We start from the raw sequence: 20,715 nt of genomic DNA on the forward strand, positions 1-20,715 counted from the left end.
GTCTGCTTCTCTACCGTAGCAGGAGTATGTCGAGGGAATAAATGATCATATTTCATTGAATCTAAGATGGCATCAATTTTAAGTTTCACCATTAATTTAAGTACCACCAAGGGAAAAACACTGCCAACTCCACCGTGACATTCTATGCGTAGAGGACACAGCCAAGTGTAGACATTGTTACTGGGAAAAAACGTGCCTCTTAAACTGACGAACTACAATCTTTGCAGCCACGGCTGTGGGTGGAAGGTCTGTCTAATCATCTTAAATGAACAGTGTAAAGGCGACTTCATTCAACTGGGGCAGAAAACTAGCAAACCAAGCCAGGTGGGGAGATGGCAGGTGGCACCTCGAGGCAGGCTGGGCAAGGCTGGCCACCCTCACCTGTGATGTGCAGCTGGTGCAGCCTGTGATAGGCCAGGGCTGCATCCCGGGCGCTGCTCTTGGCTTCATCCTCAAAGCCTGCCGAGGTGGCTGGGGTGGCCCGCCGGTGCTGGAAGACCTTCTTGAGCAGCCAGCGTACCAGGCGCAGCTTCTGCAGGCTGTAGCGAATCACGTTCCAGGAGAGGCTGCAGGCCAGGTCCAGGCGGGAGGTGGGCAGTGCCCGGCCCAGCACCGACAGGCAGGTTTGCAGGTTTGCAGCGGCAGCTGCAAAATCCCCCTAGCAAACAGCAAGAAGGTGCAACGTTCGCTGGCCTCGAGGCGGCCTTTTCATTCTGCTTGTTAGAAATACAAATTCCTGATCTGCCCCCGACCTGCCTGAGTCACCCCGGTCCAGGGCCTTCTCACCCTCAGTGCCCTCTCAGCATGTCCAGAGGGAGCCACCACTGCTTCCAGCCTCCCCCATCTCTGAGTCACTGTCACAGCCACTTTCCTTCCATTTTACATCTCAAGTCTTTCTTGAATTCATGAATTCCAGGTCCTGGCCACCTGCCACCCGATCTCTTCTAGGAGCCCCCCCCCTCGCTCTGTGCACTGTATCTCCCCATCCCTTCACACAGCACCAGAAGGCATCTGTCAAACACAGGCCTGCACCTGCCTCGAGGAGGTACATCTGGGGACGCCTTTCTTGGGGAATCACCCTGCTCTAAGGGGTAGACCCCCAACAACCACATCTACATTTTGCAGCCACAGCCCCGGACACGGCCCACAGTTCCGGGGCTGTGGAACAGACGGGCTGGCTGGTCAGATTCTCTTGTGGGTAATGCAGCTTGCGGCAGGAGAGCAAGCCCGTGGCTGCTGCTGCTGAGGGCTGTCCTGGTTCTTGTTCCTCCAGAGACATGGATGTTTAAGTCTTCCTCCAGTGCTGTGAATTGCCCCAAATCCTTCCCCAAAACTCCTTTGTTGATTTCAGAAGAACACTTTCAGCTAATTTTCCTGCTCAAAAACTTTCTTGATTCTCCAGAGAACTGGAGAAAAAGCCCCAAATCAGTTACTGAACAAACACCTCATTGACTCGGGCCCTGGCTCCACTATAAGCTTAGCCTCCCCCACCCCCAACACATCCTACACACCGGTTGTACCGTCTACTCGCCAGTCCCCAAGCCCTCCTCGCCACCGGGAAGGTCCTTTCTGCCCGTGACGGCTCGGCCCAAGCCCCAGATTCCTTCAGCCAACGCTCATCTCTTGTGCCCAAGCTCCCACCACACTTCGTGGGCTCCCTGTCATACCAGACTGGAGATCACCTCCCGTCCAGGGATGGCTTCCCCCGGCGCCCTGGCCTCCACTGCCCTGACTGCTGGGGCGGGGTCCCTTCCCCCCCTGGGTCCCCTGGAGTACTTTTATGCACTGGGGTACAGGACACATGCTGCTGAGTTAAGGACCGAGCCCGGGGGAGGCTGGGGAAAGGGGGCCGCAGAACTCACCCGGGCGAGGTCCAGGTCTGCCTGCTTCCGGTGCCTCCAGAAGGTGACTGAGGAGCGCGAATGTGGCCGGATCACTGGCTCCCCGTGGACCAGCAGCTTCACAAAGACGCTCAGGACGATCACACCATTTACCAGCCACAAGAGCAGCGTGGGCACCATCCAGTCAAACCAGCCCCCAGAACCTAAGGAGGAGCATCCCCGCTGAGCCCTGAGGAAGGGCCCCCTGAAGCGGCCCTGGGAGCCTGCAGGGCACGTGACCAACCCCGGCAGCATGAGAGCAAAGAGACTCCTACCTCATTTCCAGAAAAAGGGCAGATGTCAAGACTGCTACATTTACCAACAGTGTCTAAGTGCTTAGGGCACCTTAATCCACACCACAGGCAAATGTGGGACAGCTCTAGAACCTAAGTGGGAACCCAGCAGCCCTCGTCACCATGGAGAAGAGCTTCACGAAGGTTAAACAAGGTGGGCTTAGGCCACTGGCATAACGACTCCGGCAGTAAGAGCACATCCTCCCTCAAAAGGCCCACCCCTGGCCCCCACAACTGTGGTAGTGCGGGGCCCTGATTTCCTCTGCTCTTTCTGACTGACCTTGGGTTTGCCTTTTTTTTTTTTTTTTTTTTTTTTTTTTGACATTTTAGGGCCACACCTACGGCATATGGTGGGTCCCAGGCTAGGGGTCTAGTCAAAGCTACAGCTGCCGGCCTACACCACAGCAACGCAGGATCCAAGCCGTGTCTGCGACCTACACCACAGCTCACGGCAATGCTGGATCCTTAACGCACTGAGCGAGGCCAGGGATGGAACCCGCAATGTCATGGTTCCTAGTGGGATTCGTTTCCACTGCGCCACGATGGGAACTCCTGCCCTATTACTTTCAAAATGCTACTTCTGCCGGCCCTTCTCAGAGGTGAGTGGATGAGGAAGCACCACCAACACCCCCTGGGCCTGGAGGACGAGCCGGGCAGGTGCACACAGGGCCTTGTCCTGCCACAGCAGCCCACCCACGCCTGGTGGCCCTCTGCCTACCTGACTCAAGCGACAGTACGCTGCGGCCAGAACCTGAGTGTGGGTGCGGGTCCGCGTCGTGGGCCCCTCCCCACTGCAGCAGGGCGGTCAGGGGGTTGAAGGAGAGGCACAGGAAGGTGAGGACACACAGCAGGATTCGCGAGCGGTCCACCATGCCCAGCGCTACAGGAGGAGAGTCTGGCTCGTCTTTGACCTTCAAAACGGGGCCACAAGGTTAGAATGAATACTGCGTGCGTTTAGACAGCATTTTACTTCCATACCTGTATATCAGAATCAGACTGTGAGATTTAACTTCAAGCCCCTTGGGTCAGATGGGACTAAAACCAGGAGGGAACTAAGAGGCTCACCCTCCTAGGGCTGCTCAGACCCCAGGACACTGGCCCTCCTGCCACCTGGGAGAAGAATGCCACAACCAGGGGCTGAGGAGCTCGATCACAACAGAGAACACCCCGCGACTCGTTTCTGCCTAATCCCACAACAGGCAAACTAATCTGATGTGGCAAAAAAGATCGGAAGTTGTCTGAGGCTGGACGGGTGTGTGAACTTCCTGCGAAGGTGTGTGTTGAAGCGAGATAAATACGTTCTTCATCATTTTTTTGACTAGCGATTTATTCACTTATTATTATTTTTTAAACTGAAGTATAACTGACCTACCACACTGTGCTGGTTCTGGGTGCACAACTCAATAAATTATAGTGACTTGCTATCTTTATACATTACAGCACCCCCACGTTGTCTAGGTACCAGCTGTCACCACACAAAAGGACCACAGCATCACTGACTGTATCCCCAGGGTGTGTATTTCATCCCTGTGACTGGACGCTTGTATCTCTTTATCTCTCTCTCCTCTTCCGCTCACCCTCCCATCCCAACCCCTTCCTCTCTGGCAATCACCCATTTGTTCTCAGGATCTGTGAGTCTCTTTGTTTTGTTGTGTTCATTTGTTTTGATTTTTAGAGTCCACATTTAACTGAAATTACAAATATTTCTCTTCCTCTGTCTGACTCATTAAATTTAGCATATAACACCCGCTAGGGCCAATCCATGTTGTCACTAATGGCAAGATTTTATTCTTTTCTTTAAGGCTGACTAGCACATTGCACCTGTACCCCACATCTTTATCCATTCACCTACCCACGGGCACTTAGGTTCCATATCTCAGGCTCCTGTAGATAACGCTGCAATGAATACTGGGGGTGTAATACAGCCTTTTGAATTAATGTTTTTGTTTCTGTCCAATAAATATCCAGAAGTGGAACTGCTGGTTTGTATAGCAGTTCTATTTTAAATTTTTTGAGGAATCTCCATACTGTTTTCCATAGTGGCTGCACCAATTTACATTCCGACCAATAGTGCACCAGGGTTCCCTCTTTTGCACATCCTCACCAACACTTGCTATTTGCTGTCTTTTTGATGATGGCCACCCTGACGGGGGGGAGGTGCTATCTCACTGTGATTCTGATTTGCATTTTCCCCTGATGATTAGTGACATGAAGCGTCTTCTCATGTGCCTGTTGGCCATTTGTATGTGTTCTCCCGAAAAATGTCTACTCATGAACTTTGCTTTTTTTTTTTTTTTTTTTGGTTGCACCAAAAGTACAGGGGCCAGGGATCAAATTTGTACCACAAGAGCAACCTGAGCCACAGCAGTGACAACAATGGATCCTTAAACAGCTGAGCCACCAGAGACCTCCCTTCTGCCCATTTTTCTTTTTATTTTTTTTTGCTTTTTAGTGTTGCACCCCCTCATCTGGAGGCTCCCAGGCTAGAGGTTGAATCGGAGCTATAGCCACCAGCCTATGCCACAACCATAGTAACATGGGATCCGAGCCATGTCTGTGACCTACACAATAACTCATGGCAACACCGGGTCCTTAACCCATAGAGCAAGGCCAGGGATCGAACCCACATCCTCATGGACACTGGTCAGATTCGTTTCTGCTGAGCCATGACAGGAACTCCCTCCTGCCCATTTTTAAATTGTTTTTTTTTTGACACTAAGTTCTATGAATTCTTTACATATTTTAGATATTAACCCCTTATCAGAGATACAGTTTGCAAATATCTTCTTCCATTCAGTAGGCTGCCTTTTTGTTTTGTTGATAGTTTCCTTCCCTGTGCAAAAGCTCTTTTAGTTTGATGTTGTCCCATTTGTTTATATTTGCTTTTGTTTCTCTTGCCTGAGGAAACATATCCAAAAAAACATTGCTAGGACCAATGACAAAGAGCATACTGCCTGTGTTTTCTTCTAGGAGTTTTATGGTTTCAGGTCTTACACATAGTCTTTAATCCATTTGACTTTATTTCTGTACATGGTGTGAGAAAGTAGTCCAGTTGATTCTTTTGCATGGAGCTGTCCTATTTTCTCAGCACCATTTAGTGAAGAAGCTGTCTGTCACTTCTCCTTTGTATATTCTTGCCTCCTTTGTCATAGATGAATTGACATATCAGTATGTGTTTATTTCTAGGCTTTCTATTCTGCTCCATTGATCTATGTGTCTGTTTTGGGGCCAGTCCACACTGTTTTGACCACTGTAGTTTGAAATCAGAGAACATGCTATTTCTAGCCTTCTTTCTCAAAAGTGTTTTGGCTACTTGGGGTCTTTTGTGTTTCCATACAAATTTGGAATTATTTGCTCTAGTTCTGTGAAAAAAATGTCATTGGTAATTTGATAGGGATTGCACTGAATCAGTAGATTGCCTTGACAAGTATGGCCATTTTAATAGTATTAATTTTTCCAATCCATGACCGTGATATTTTTTTGTTTGTTTCTTTTCAGGGCCGCACCCGTGGCATATGGAGGTTCCCAGGCTAGGCGTCTAATTGGAGCTACAGCCACTGGCCTACACCACAGCCACAGCAACAGCAACACCAGATCCGAGCCACGTCTGAGATCTACACCACAGCTCAGGGCAACACCAGATCCTTAATATACTGAGCAAAGCCAGGGACTGAACCCACAATCTCATGGTTCCCAGTCGGATTCATTTCCTCTGTGCCACTACGGGAACTCCTATATTTTCTTCATCTGTTTGTGTCATGTTCAATTTCTTTCATCAGTATCTCATAGTTTTTCAAGCACAAGTCTTTTACCTACTTGGTTAGATTTATTCCTAGGCATTTTATTCTTTTCAATGTAATTGTAAATGACACTGTTTTCTTAATTTCTCTTTCCTATACTCTGTTGTTAGTGTTTAGAAATGTAACAGATTTCTGGGTGTTTTTTTTTTTTGTCTTTTTTGCCATTTCTTGGGCGGCTCCCTCAGCATATGGAGGTTTCCAGGCTAGGGGTCTAATCAGAGCTGTAGCCGTCAGAGCCACAGCAATGCGGGATTCGAGCCACGTCTGCGAACTACACCACAGCTCACAGCAACGCTGGATCCTTAATCCACTGAGCAAGGCCAGGGATCAAACCTGCAACCTCATGGTTCCTAGTCGGATTCGTTAACCACTGCGCCACGACAGGAACTCCCAGATTTCTGTATATTAATTTTGTATCCTACAACTTCACTAAATTTGTTAGTTCTAATAGTTTTTTTTCTGATCTCTTTAGGATTTTCTAAATATAGTATCATGTCATCTGCAAACAGTGATGGTTTTACTTCTTCCTTTCCAATTTGGATTCCTTTTACTTCTTTTTCTTGAGCTGTGGCGAGGACCTCTAATTCGACATTGAATAAAAGTGGTGAAAGTGGGCACACTTGTCTTGTTCCTAACCTTAGAAGAAACGTTTTCAGCTTTTAATCTGTATCTATCTTGATTACTGTGAGAGCTACAAAAGTGTACATTTGCTGAAACTCATCGTACGGTCTGACACTAAAACAGATGTATTTTATCACATATAAACTCTAACGCCAAGCTGGTTAAAGGGCACAACACTTCAGCGTGAATATATCTACAGGAGCTTGGCCTTCCTGAAACTACAACACTGTTTTGTTTTCTCCCCTTTCTACAGAGGGGGAAGTGGAGGCAGAGCCCCTGCCGGCCCAGGGAGTCCGGGGGGTGGAGGGAGGATGGAGCCAGATCTCCCCTGACTTCCAGTGTGTATACACCACACCACTCCTTTTCAGTGCTCTAAAACCATTTGAAAATTTCTCCTGATGATTCAGATAGCTGGCTACTTCAAAGTATATGCCATATGGACTTTTGCTACCCAACTGAATCATAGTTTATAAAATTTTTCAAAATAGAACTTCCTTAATAAAATTAAGTACATGATATAAAAAACAAAAACACCACCAAAAAAAACCAAACCAACCAACCAAACAAAAAAAAAAACCCAAGCCTGATCAAAAACTTATGCTAGAAGGGCACCTGGTGCTTTCGGAGCCAGAAACCGCCAATGTCAAAATGTGGTATTAACCACAGCGGTCTGCACAGGTTCCTGGGAAGATCATTAGGCTTGAGCCTTTTCTAACTAATTCCATCAAACAATTGCCAAGGGCTTTCTTCTACAATTACAGGCCCTTGGTAGGAATGTTGTCTGTTAGACTGCAAATTGCAATTTCCTGAAGAGGACCCAGAGGCAGCCGCATCCAGCCCAACTATCAACCTCCCAAAGTGGTCTTGCCAGGCTCATTACGGGCAAGGGAAGTAATGAGGTGCCTCCAGCAGCTCTAGCTCCACGCCAGCTGCTGCGTGTTCCCGTCCTGGATCTGGCCCTTATTCCTCTCTGATGGGCCCTTTCAGCAAGAACCCATAAAACCGGAGGCTGTCTTCCCACACAGAGTCGGTTTTCTTTTTCTTTATTCCCCAGTACCTGGCTAATTTCACAATATCCTTGTTCCTCTCCAGCCCAGGGCCTCTGCACACCTGGCCTGGGCCTCTGTCTGTGGCCTCTCCTCTAGTAACTCAGGGGAGACGGGAGAGATTCCAGGGGTCAGGGGATTTCAAAAGCTCATTACCTTTGCATCATCCAACAGAGGGCTTCCTGGCTCAGAGTCGATGGAGTAGGGGGAGAAGCCCGCCTGGGACCCTGAGTCAGAGGCCGGAGGTGACATCAGAAGGACATTCTGATTAAAGTCATCAATCTTCAGGTCCACGTCATTGTCCACCAGGCTGCCCAGGTCGATGCCTTTCAAGAGCTCTGCAAAGAAAAGCCCACCTCGCACATGGTCCGCTTTACAACGTCCCACCTGGGCTGGGGCGGGGCTGGGTGAGGGACGCACCACCCCAGCCCCTGCCCCTGCCCCTGCCCCTGCTTCGCCCCTGAGGGCATCTACACATATCGGTGAGAAGTCCCCCGTGCCCAGCACAGGACTCGGCCCACAACCAGAAGATCTGAAACCCTTTTCTCAACGAGCACACTCACTGTTCTTCTGATTTGCCAGCTTCAGCACCATGTTCTCCTGGCGCAGTTTATGATTGACCTGCTGCAAATACTTGATGTAGTCAATGGCCTTCCTCAAAACACCAGACTTGTGCATCTGGGAAGGGAGATGGGTGAAAAACACAGCAGCATCAGATCAGCCTGCAGTGAGGAGAGCAGAGGCCCTGAGCTCAGGTTCTGGAGTGGGAGGTGCAGGGTTCAGGTTCTCACTTTTAACTGTGCAACCCAGGACAAGTTACTCAATGTCTCTGAGCCTCACTTTCTTTCTTTTTCTTTTTGACTTTTTTTTGCCTTTTCTAGGGCCGCTCCTGAGGCATATGGAGGTTCCCAGGCTAGGGGTGGAATTGGAGCTGTAGCCACTGGCCTACGCCAGAGCCACAGCAACGTGGGATCTGAGCCGCGTCTGTGACCTACACCACAGCTCACGGCAATGCTGGATCCTTAACCCACTGAGCAAGGCTAGGGACTGAACCCGCAACCTCATGGTTCCTAGTCGGATTTGTTAACCACTGCGTCATGATGGAAACTCCCTGAGCCTCACTTTCCTTCTCCATAAAAGAGTGATAATGACAGTTTTTGAGTCATAGGCTTGCCGTGAGGCTTAAATGAAATAATATGTGTAAAGAGCTTAGACTCTGGCCTAGCACACAGTAACACTAAATATTAGCTCTTACTCCCACTTCTTATAATAATTCTAGCATCAAAACAAACTTTAAGGAAAACAAATGGCAAGCAAAAGACCAGAGCACTGCTGGATGGTTAAGTAAAGGTATATTAGTACCTTTCAGATTTGCAGGCTAAAAGGAAAATTACATTTTCTTGCAAAATAGAGGTAAAAATAAACAGATAATAGGAAAAAAAACTCCTATGTGCCAAAGCCAAAAGATATATTCAGTGCAACACCAGAAAGGTATGAAAAACCAATCTACTCTACCTGCTCTTGGCCATTTTGTCTCTTCCCTTAAGGTTAAAATATTGCGAGCCATCCCTGAATACAATCAAACACATGTCAAAAATGCCATTAGCTGACTCAAAGGTACACTCGGCCGGGTACTTGGCCTTCGGTGAGCAGCCGGTGTCTGTGACCATCACTGCAGAGCAGAGTCAAAGGTCCAGGCAGGCCACTGCTTTACCAGCTCCCCGACGGTTAATATTTAATCATCTTGGAATTTAAGACACAGAGATGCGTTAATAAGAAAGCACCTCTAACTTTCTTGCCTTCACTCAGCTTGGGCCTGGCTCTTCCCTGAATTCCCGCAGCAAAGACGGGAGAGATGATGGGCACAAACGCCATTCTGCTTGGCACCTACCTTGGCATCTGTTCCCATGACCAGGTCCTTCAACTCAATGATTTTGTCATTGATGGAGGAGCGGTACCGCTTCTCAATGATGTTGTGTGTCGTCCGCCTTTCTCCTTCTTTGGGGGGCTCGAGCTGCTTGACCCCCCCAGGCACCTGCTTAATGGGCACTTTCTCTTGCCCCATCATCACAGGCATTGTGGTCAGAATGGTCCCATTGCTGCCCACCAGGGTCTAGAACAGACACAGATGCAGAGCAGAGGGACTGCTTGGTGAGTCTGAGGAAAGCGACCTCGAAACACAAACCTGCTGGCCTCGGCCACGTGGCACCACCTGAAGATGCGCTGTGTGGTCTGACTGCCTTCCTGGGTTAAATCAGGTTCAGGAGCCTTAGGAGCCACCGTACCTCAGGTGCTCTGCCCCTTTCCAAATCACTGCTGATTAATCACAGGCCACACTAGCATTAGCACAGATAAATGCTAACCTTTTCTTTTCTGTTTTTGAGTAAATGCTGACCTTTGAGGTAGGGGCGTCTGAATCACGTCATATGCTTTGCTGTCACGCTGTTACCACCCCGCGTTCGCACGTGGCGCACCAACCACATCACTGGCCCTAAGGAAAGCTTTCTCCTGGTGTAGGACACATTTTTCCTCTCTCATGCCGGAGAAGTAACTTACTGCATTTCCTCATACAATTCGACCATCAAAAGCTCAAGGGCAGAACTGACAATCAAGAGAGGCTTTTTATTAAACAGACTACAGAGGGAGGGATCCCCCTCAAACCTGCTTTCCCACTCTTTGTTCCTATTTTCATTAATTTTAATTTTATTTTTGCTTTTTAGGGCCGTACTTGCGGCATGTGGAAATTCCCAGGCTAGGGGTTGAATCGGAGCTGCAGCTGCCGGCCTGCACCACAGCCACAGCAACGCCAGATCCTTAACCCACTGAGCAAGGCCAGGGTTCGAACCCACATCCTCACGGGCACTATGTCAGGTTTTCAACCTGCTGAGCCCCAAAGGGAACTCCAAAAGGGATGATTTTTCAATCTGACTCTAGAGCTTCTGCATCTATTCAGCATCTGGAGATTTCGTTAACATCTCTGAGGCCTAACACCCCCAAGAAAGGGGGTGGGGGCATCTCTTACCGGTACTTGAAGGGCAGCCGTCTGGATGGGGGTGGTGAGGGCAGTGAGGGCTGGGTTCTGGACTGCAGCCATGACAGGGCTGCCATCTGTCTTCAGTGTGGTCAAAACAAGGGAATCGGTTTTGATGATCTGAGGCTGCACCAGGACCTGGAAGCCAAAGGAAGAAAAGGAAAAGGAAGGTAGCATGATTTTTCTGTCTTGTATTACTTCTTTTTCTTTTTGTCTTTTTAGGGCCGCACCTACTGCATACGGAGGTTCCCAGGCTAGGGAGCTAATCGGAGCTGCAGCTGCCAGCCTATACCACAGCCACAGGAATGCCAGATCCGAGCCGCATCTGCGACCTACACCACAGCTCAGGGCAATGCTGGATCTTTAACCCACTGGGTGAGGCAGGGGTTGAACCCACAACCTCATGGTTCCTAGTCGGATTCGTTTCCCCTTCGCCAAGATGGGAACTCCTCTACCTCGTATTACTTCTTACTACATGGACCCTCTAGGAAAGAATGATAGAAGTTTTATAAAACTGAGAAGACAGATTAATTCCTAGGTGGAGGGGGAGAACGAGTACCATTAAAGAGGATTCTGGGTCCTAAGGCTAAAGGCTGAGGAGAGCAGAGCCAGTGGCCCAGCAGCAGGGAGAGAGCAGGCAGGGCTTGGGGTGGATGGCGGAGGGAGAGAGCCGATTTCAGGCAACTTAGGAATGCTTAGAAACATGGCTGAGAAGCAAAAATGGTAAACCTCAATTTTTGTTGTTGTTGTGCTTTTTAGGGCCACACCCATGGCACATGGAAGTTCCCAGGCTAGGAGTTGAATCAGAGCTGTAGCTGTCAGTCTATACCACAGCCACAGCAACTGGAGATCTGAGCTGCATCTGCAACCTACACTGCAGCTCATGGCAACACCGGATCCTTAACCCACTGAGTGAAGCCAGGGATCGAAGCTGCATCCTCATAGACGCTAGTCTGCCAAATCACAATGGAAACTCAATTTTTTTAAGAAAAGGTAAATTACTTCCTTAGTAAGAAACAATCTAGGAGTTCCCGTTGTGGCACAGTGGTTAACAAATCCGATTAGGAACCATGAGGTTGTGGGTTCGATCCCTGGCCTTGCTCAGTGGGTTAAGGATCCAGCATTGCTGTGAGCTGTGGTGTAGGTGGCAGACGCGGCTCAGATCCCACGTTGCTGTGGCTCTGGCATAGGCCAGTGGCTACAGCTCTGATTCGACCCCTAGCCTGGGAACATCCATATGCCGTGGGAGTGGCTTAAGAAAAGGCAAAAAGAAAAAAAAAAGAAACAGTCTATGGAGTTCCCACTGTGGCTCAGGGGATTAAGGATGCAACATTGTCTTTGTGAGGATGTGGGTTCAATCCCTGGCCTCGCTCAGTGGGTTAAAGATCTGGCATTGCCACAAGCTGTGGTGCAGGTCACAGATGAAGCTCTGATTCAACCCCTAGCCTGGGAACTTCCATATGCTGCAGGTGTGGCTGTAAAAAGAAAAAAAAAAAAGGAAAAGAAAGAGAAAAAAGAAAAAGAGAAAAGGAAGGAAGGAAGGGAGAAAGGCAGTCTGCTATAGTACAGACTTAAAGATATTCTGGCACACTTCTTTCCAGTTTTGTTTTTTTTCTCTTTTGGCTGTGGCATGTGGTAGCTTGACATGGGATTTCAGTTCCCAGACCGGGGACTGAACCTGGGCAACAGTATTGACAGCACCCAGTCCTAACCACCAGAGCAGCAGCACTCCCTCTTCCCAGGTTAAAAGCCCTTGTACGTGTAGCGCGTACACCAGCAGGCACCGAGTTTGTGGGAGTGCCAGTGCTCACCGACAGACGCGACCTGCCTGGGGCTCAGGGGTGCCTCGCTAAGGTTCAGGCACCTCTACCTGCCCTACAAGCTGCTCCCTTACACTCTGCTGGCCTCAGCACACAGACCAAACCAAAGACCAGCCCACAGCCCCAACTGGGGCCACCCTGACTCCCTGTCAGCCACCTACCGGGACCTGCTGCACCTGGGGCGCAGCAACTGTCTGCACCGTGGCCGGGGCGAGGGTCTGCAGCGTGCCGCTGGCCGTCTGCGTCAGCACCCGCTGCGCCTGCACGGTCTGCACCTGCTGCTGGATGGTGACCGGCTGCACCTGGGAGGACGTCACCAGGCTTTGGACTTGAGGCTGAAGGACTTGGGAGAAGAGGAGCAAAAAGTTACTTGGACGAGGACTGCACTCTGTGACTGTGGCTGCAGCACGAGCTGAGGACGGAGGGCCTCACGCTGCCGCACCTTCCCACCTACTGCGCAGGAAGATGTGCACAGCCATCTACAAGTTGGTTAGGGGGCACGAACACCCCATGAGGGCTGCATCAACTTCCAAGAGAACAGTACAAATGATTTTACTGCTCTGGGTGCTGGGCTGGAGGTGAGGGAGGCTCATCGGCAAATGACTGCACCCGGCAAGGGAGTGAACAGACTCTGGGAAGGAACCAACACCTCCCTGGGGCTTCATTTCCTCCCAGGCAACGAACAGCAAGCGTGCTTTGGGATGACTGACTCTGCCTTTTGCTTTTTGCCTCCCCAGCCCTTAAATTCCCTGAAGCCCACAGAAGAACTGTTAGAGCCTCTGGAATTAGTGGAGCAACAGTAATCCCACCCAGGGCTCCCCACGGGGTTGGAGGGAAATGTGATGAAAGGTGCTGGGACACAGCACAGCACCCAGAGTCACTCATTCACCAGTGCACACCAAGGGCCCACTGTGAGGCCAGCGACACAGAGACACGGCGCCTCGGTTAAGAAGCATAGTCTTCTCCATACTGGATGCTCAGGAGATGCTTGCTGGATGAGTGGTTCTCAACCCACTGGTGCTGAGATGTGCCTGGTGCCTGGGTAAGTTTCAAGACTAATTGATTTAAGCCTCCACCTCGAGTTACCAGGACGGCCCTGGGTCTACTGTGCCTGCTGGAGTCTTTGACCAAGTATCCTTGAAGCAGGCACAGCAGACATCTAAGCTGTTTGAAAAGGCTGAATGTGAACTGTTCTGGCACCACTCGTCTTACTGCCAGTTACCAAAGCCTCATTCAGACGGGACCAAACTGACAGATCCTGCCAGCCCCAAGGGGAAAGAACGCTACAGTCTGCCTCGCGAGTGTCTGCACGCTGGCATGTAAGCTTCTGAACCAACCAAGCACTCCCGTGTGGAGTTCGGAGTCACCTTGGAAGCTGGTAGCTGCATTCTGGTATATCAAAGGCTGCTGGATGATCCTCGTCTGGGGAGCGGTGCTGAAGGTCGGGGTGATCATGACTGTCTGCTGCTGCAGCTGAGCAGGAGGCTGGGGCTGGGGCTGGGGGCGGGGCTGGAGAACAGGGGTCGCCCTGGGCGGCGTGGGAACCGAAGTGGGGGGAGCCTTGACTTGGAGGGCTGGAGCCTGGGGGGAGGTGGTCGAGGGAGAGAAGGAAGGTAACGGGACCTGGCTGAAGGACCGCTGCATTGAGGGGTCCCCGGCTCCGCCACCACTGCTCCCGCCACTGCTGCTGCCGCCACTGCTGCTGCCACTTCCACTGCCGCCCGGGAAGGAGCTGCACAGCTGCTCTGAGAACAAGTCGGGGAACTCTCCCACTTGATTGCTGACAAACTGCAGCATCTCTGTGAACAAATGGAAAGGAATACTTTCATTGCCACCCAAACTGCCTACTAACTTTCAAAATGCCTTAAGAAATGAGGCATGAAATCCAACAGCTTTCCCAGGACCACAGCAGAAATGGGTCACCTCCCTCCCCTAGGGGGATGCCACTGGGCCGAGCTGGCCCACCAAGGCAGACTGGGACAGAACTGCATCTGTCTGACCTCCTTCTCTCTCCCTACCACGTCCAGGCCCTTCCTACCCACTCTGCTGATTGTCTGTATCAGGCCTAATAGGAGCTATCTCTGCTGGGCGAGGGTAGCTTCTGGAGGACACTGCTGGTCCCTTTCTACAGCTGGGGTCATCGCTCTCCTTAGTCTTTGGAGCTCTGAGGCCTTTGTGCTGTGAAGCCACCTCCAGTCTTGGCATTGCTCCCCATGGCGGAGCAGGAGCCATGTGGTTCTGGCTGCACAGCTGTGCCAGACCCTAACTCTGCTCACCGCGGGCAGGCCCTGGGCCTTCTCTCCAAGCTGAGCATGTCTCTGGGCACTGCTGTACCCCGGAAACACTCAGGGGTGATGAAGTCCACGGTCCCTGAGTCACGGGACTTTAGAGGTGGAATGGATGGGAAGATCCGATGCCAAGTCCGTAACAGGGAAATAACTTGGCCAAGGTCACACGGCTCATCGGGACACGGCAAAGATTAGAACCCATTCTCTGCCTCCCAGCACCCTGGCACATTCACGGTCCAAAGGTCATCCAAAGGTCAGGGCAGAACAACCAGGGCCCTGGACTCCAGCTGTGGAGGCCTCACCCTGGCCTCCTGTGGCTTTGTCCCTTCCCTCTGGGCCAGGAGTCCGTGGGGCCATGGGAATGCGTCCACCTGGAGACCGTGCCCCCCTCAAGATCACGCTTCAAGTAGCTAGGAGCCCAAGCCTGCTTCCAGAGCCTCCTCCCCGGGCTCCTCCTCGCAAAGGCTGATCCAGAGAAGTTAATCATGACGGACAACTCCTCTCTCATGAGTCCTTCCCTCCACGGCGCTGCTCCCCATTAGGACTCGGAGCCTCGACTTCATCCCTGGGATTTTCAGTTCTACGATTCCCTCCCCGTCCATGTTCTCTCCCCTTTCCTCTCCAACACAGGCCCATGAAGCTGCTTTTTGTTCCGAAACTGTGGCGCCCTCCTTTCAAAACCCTCAGGGCCACAGGATGTGCTGATCTGGTCACCAAAATGAACAAACAAAAACGGGGGGGGTGGAAAGCCCCCAAACACGATCTCCATCCATTCTCCAAACCTTCACTAACAAGTCCCTCCCAGCTCTGTGTGTGTGTGTGTGTGTGTGAGAGAGAGAGAGAGAGAAAGTGAGTTATGGAGAGTCTTATCTCAGGCAAGGAGAAAGCTACCAGGGGTTTCTAGAGTGCCCTCCATACAGGAGAATTGGAGCTTAGCAGTTCAGCACATTCAGGGATCAGTCAGTTCAACCCACTGGCAAAAAAGCATCTCGCAAGATGAAATGACTACACACTGGTATTATTTGCCAAACACTGTGACACTCTCTCTGTCCCCACTTAGCCTGTTGTGTGGGAGGGAGAAATGGGCAGAATGCCACAGATATTGTAACTCGTGTACCAACTAATTCCAATTCCTTGTACGTGATTAAACTACGAAACATCTTCAAACTCAGCATAGAATTTAAACAAAAGACAATTTAGTGCTGACACAGTCCAAGCACAACATAAGATTATAAAATGCTTTAAGAAAATGATTAAGAGGAGTTCCCGTCGTGGCGCAGTGGTTAACGAATCCAACTAGGAACCATGAGGTTGCGGGTTTGATCCCTGGCCTTGCTCAGTGGGTTAAAGATCCAGTGTTGCCGTGAGCTGTTGTGTAGGTCACAGATGCAGCTCAGATCCTGTACTGCTATGGCTCTGGCATAGGCCAGTGGCTACAGCTCTGATTCGACCCCTAGCCTGGGAACCGCCATATGCTGCAGGAGCGGCCCAAGAAAATGGCAAAAAAAAAAAAGACCCAAAAAAAAAAAAAAAAAAGGATTAAGAGACACTTCATCATTTGTTGAGCTTTCTAGAACTCCCTAACATCCCAACTCTGGGGAAGCAACACAGACAACTGCCTTGTGAGCCAGGAGAGCATCACTCCCGGCTGACTGTTCTAATCTGTGGGAAGCTAAGGAAGGACAAAGAGGCCAGGGGCCTGGGAGATGGGTGCAGGCTCAGTACGAGGGGGGTCTCAAAGGGCCCAGCTGACCACTGTGTGAATGTGGGCAAGTCAACTGTCTCCACATCTCACAAGAGGCTGTCCTGAGACTCACTAGGCTTGTCCGTTGTCTATGCAAGGTGCTTGGTGAGGGGCAGACCGTCATAAAGGCCCGTTACTGCCGCTTCTAGAACACCACTCCGTGGGCGCTCGGCTCCACGTATCTCAACAAGTGCTCTCCAAAACCTTCTGTGGGGTGAGACATGGGCTGGCTGGTGAAGGAACCTGCAGAGGTCACAAAGTTTAGTTCACAAAGGAGGTTAAGTGTGTGTAGGCAGATGGAATGTGACTGCTTAAATTAAAAAAAAAATCCGTTTCAACGCACACAGGACGAGCTCCTTGGAGCTCTCTCCAGCCAGGCAGATGGGTACTGGGTGGAGAGGCACAGAGGGGCCATTAAAACTGAGCATCTGGAGTCTCTGTTGTGGCTCAGTGGTAAATGAACCTGACCAGCAGCCATGAGGACACGGATTCAATCCCTGGCCTCGCTCAGTGGGTTAAAGCTGTGAGCTGTGGTGTAGGTCGCAGATGTGGCTCGAATCTGGTGTTGCTGTGGCTGTAGCGTAGGTTGGCAGCTGCAGCTCTGATTGGACCCCTAGCCTGGGAACCTCCATATGCCATGAGTGAGGCCTAAAAAGACAAAACAAAACAAAACAAAACAAAAAGACTGAGCAATTGAAGGAGAAGGAACAGAGAGGTTCTCTGAGCCACTGCTCCAGCAGGGTGCACTGGGCCTCCCCAGGACCCCATCTGGTGTACGGTGACAAAGAAGGGGAGGCCCACCAGGCAGAACAAGGCCGCAAAATCAAGGTGCAGGAGGCCCGGCCCAGGCGAGGTTTCGCTCTGTGACTCCAGCTACACCCCATGGGAGCTCCTGCCATCTCCGAGCTCTTCCTGCTCCCATCACTCGTGTGCTGCAATTACAGGCTCTCACTTCTGCAGGGAGCCATGAACCTAGAAAAGGGAGGCCTGGGAGAAGCCCGAGGTTTTATGGAGCTTTGCAAACGAAGTTCTGCTTCCTGCACGAAGAGCTGCAGGCCCAGGCTTGCAAACCCCAGCTCACCTGGAGGGGGTGCTCCTGGATCCCACCCAGCCATATCCCCATGTTTAGCTGCTTCTTAAACTAAGGCTTAAGCTGCCTGACAAAGCTGGTTGGGCCCCAGAATGAGTTTTGGTCCCATGACCAAAGTTAGAGGCCCTGGCTGTCACCTGTGTCTGACAGTCCCAGGCTTCATCCAAGGAGACCCCAAGTTCTCATGTACTTTACAGAATTTGTGACCTGGAGGTTAACATAAGCCACTCTGTCTGGCTCAGTCTAGTGGCATCTCCCTGAGAATGAGGTTAACTGGAAATCGGGTCAGGAATGAAGACTCTGGGGCCCCCGGTGGGGTAACAATGACTCTAAACTGCAGTCAAGTCAAAAATTCTGCGGGTATTTGTTACCTGGCCCTGTCATGTGCTATGAGAACTATTTTCCAAGGTCATTTATTCTTATATTGTTGTATGATTATGGACCTGTGTTAGATAGTATTTTAAAATAGTTTTCTTGGAGTTCCCTTTGTGGCTCAGCAGGATAAGAACCTAACTAGTATCCACAAGGATGTGGGTTTGATCCTTGGCCTTGCTCAGTGGGTTAAGAAGCAGACATGGCTTCGTCTGGTGTTGCTGTGGTTGTGGCGGCAGCTGCAGCTCCATTTAGACTCTTAGCCCAGGAACTTCCATATGCCAAACGTGCGGCAGTAAAAATAATAGTAATAATTTTCTTTTTTAAATCATAAGAGTAACATACTACAGGAAAAAATTAGAAAAAAGTTGAACGAAAAAAATAACGATAAAAATAAAAACCGTCCAGTAATTCCACCACCCTGAGACATCTGCTGGCAATGTTTTGATGTGTACCTTTCCAGACTTCTTCCCATACAAGGCTTGCTTTCAGACACAAGCATGCATGTGTGTGGGGATGGTTTTACAAAAATGGGATCACAGGGAACGTGCTATGTTCCCTGCTCCCTTTGCTTAATAAAATGTGAAGAGCATCTAGTGTCAGCATTATGGATATGATATCATCCTTTCTGAGAGTCCCACGTATCGTACTGTACTGTGTGGTACTACACTGTACTGTATCAACGCACCAGAACTTAATCACTTAGTGATGATGGAGGTGTGCCTTCAGCGTCTCAGCATTTCCAGCAACGCTTACAAAAACCTTGTACAAGAATCTTTGCCCACTTACCTGATTATTTTCTTAGGATTAATTTCTAGAAATTAGATGACTGGGTCAAAGGAAAGGTATGAATACTCTGGAAAGGTTAAAACAATCTATACTCCTGCCAGTGTTTCCTCACATTTATTTCTGTCCTTTTGATGGGAAAAAAAATGACACCTAATTGTTCTGACTGACAGGAATGAGGATTAAACGCGTTGAACGCCAAACCCCCATTTTACTGGCCATTAGTATTCCTTCTCTGTGAACGGCCTGCCCTTGACCTTTGTTCTTTTTTCTATTGGACTATTTGTCTCTTTTTAGTGATTTGAAAAACGTTCATATGTTATGGATATATCTGCAAATATTTGCCGCACTTTGCTGGGGGTTTTTTGCTCAGGAAAGAGAGTGGCAGAGTCACTGAGAGTTAGTTACCCTGTCCTAGTCCTGCGACTTGGGGCAAGTTTCACCTCTCTGAGCTGCAGCTGACTAAACAATTACACCGAACTCGTCCTGTTGTTGAGAAAGAACACAGCACAGTGCCCGGCACTGAGTATTACCTAGTACATGTCACACATAGTGGTTTTTGACAGTTCGTTTTGCTTTGACTTTTTTTTTAAGTTCAAATTTGTTCAAATGCATTGGATATATTAGGGAACAATTTAGGCATAACAGGAATTTTGTGTTTATTTATGCATGAAAGAAACACTAAACTATGCAGAAAACCATATTCAGCTGAAATGAGCCACAGAGGAAAACAAAAAATGCACACACTTCAAACTTCTATCAGTTCCGTCAGGTCACTTGCATGTGCTATGAATGAACTACAACCATCCACATCTGGGGGCAGAAATTTCCATCTGGCGTCAGAGAGCCCGCCTTCCCTCACTTCACAGTAACTCATTTCCACAAGCAAACCTCAGGTCTTTTGCAAGGTCGAGTGCTGTGTTTATTGTGCTAGTCAAACATTTATTTCAGAGCCACCTAACATCTGTAAAACTGTGCTGCTTTGAAGATCTATATTATTTTAAATTCATTTTTTATTGGGCTATAGCTGGTTTACAATATATTAGTTTCAGGTGTACAACACAGTGATTCAAAATCTTTACAGATTTATACATGGTAGTTTGTACCTCCTTGTCTTTTTCTTAGAATGTCTATTTTTTTCTCTATCTTTTTTTGAGTGTTACGACCCCTAATCCCACTTTCCCCATAAGCCCTGTGGTTTTTTCTCATTTAATTAAATTTATCTATCTATCTATCTATCTATCTATCTATCTATGTATTTATTTATGTCTTTTTAGGGCCGCACCCACAGCACATGGAGGTTCCCAGGCTAGGGGCTGAATCGGAGCTGTAGCTACTTGGCCTATACCACAGCCACAGCAACGCCAGATCTGAGCCGTGTCTGCGACCTACACCACAGCTCATGGCAACACCGGAACCTTAACCCACTGAGCAAGGCCAGGGATGGAACTCGCATCCTCATGGATACTAGCTGGGTTCGTTTCCGCTGAGCCACAACAGGAACTCCAATATCCTGCTTTCAAGCTGATGATCCAATTTCCCCTTCTGAGATGTTTCTTTCTAATAATTAAAAAAACTTAAAATTGGAGTTCCCGTCATGGCGCGGCAGAAACAAATCTGACTAGGAACCATGAGGTTGCGGGTTTGATCCCAGGCCTCACTCAGGGGGTTAAAGATCTGGCATTGCCATGAGCTGTGGTGTAGGTCACAGACTCGGCTCGGATCTGGCGTTGTTGTGGCTCTGGCGTAGGCCGGCAGCAACAGCTCTGAATGGACCCCTAGCCAGGGAACCTCCATATGCCGCAGGTACGGCCCTAAAAAGACAAAAAAAAAAAAAACCAACAACAAAAAAAAACCCTTGAAATTAAAAAAATCAAAAGTAGATCCATATCAAACCTAAGGGTTGACTGCAAGATAACTTTCCATTTCCCACCATTGTGGGAT

The 20,715-nt window shown here is 49.5% G+C and overlaps 1 protein-coding gene across 14 annotated transcripts in view; it reads right to left on the reverse strand.

The window, feature by feature from the left end:
* SREBF2 (sterol regulatory element binding transcription factor 2) overlaps nt 1-20,715 on the reverse strand; it is a 65,185-nt gene that overhangs the window by 24,648 nt on the left and 19,822 nt on the right. For 9 of the 14 annotated variants that reach the window (XR_014802965.1, XR_014802959.1, XR_014802958.1 and 6 more), the window contains exons 2-10: nt 13,859-14,290; nt 12,653-12,834; nt 10,663-10,809; nt 9,532-9,753; nt 8,204-8,318; nt 7,797-7,978; nt 2,892-3,084; nt 1,863-2,044; nt 382-658 (exon numbers count right to left, since the gene is read on the reverse strand). Coding sequence is in view for 6 of the 14 variants with exons in the window: in XM_021091444.2 (XP_020947103.1) it covers nt 382-658; nt 1,863-2,044; nt 2,892-3,084; nt 7,797-7,978; nt 8,204-8,318; nt 9,532-9,753; nt 10,663-10,809; nt 12,653-12,834; nt 13,859-14,290 (1,932 nt within the window). In the remaining 8 variants the exon portion in view is untranslated. Of the gene's footprint in view, nt 1-381; nt 659-1,862; nt 2,045-2,891; nt 3,085-7,796; nt 7,979-8,203; nt 8,319-9,531; nt 9,754-10,662; nt 10,810-12,652; nt 12,835-13,858; nt 14,291-16,596; nt 16,767-20,715 lie in introns of all 14 variants that reach the window. The other 5 variants (XM_021091445.2, XM_021091446.2, XM_084955190.1 and 2 more) reach the window with 3 other exon arrangements.

This window comes from Sus scrofa, chromosome 5 (genome assembly GCF_054392235.1).
Source record: "Sus scrofa isolate SSC_HxYL_T2T_F1_AM1 chromosome 5, Sscrofa_HxYL_maternal_Yorkshire_Landrace_v2.0, whole genome shotgun sequence".
NCBI lineage: Eukaryota > Metazoa > Chordata > Mammalia > Artiodactyla > Suidae > Sus > Sus scrofa.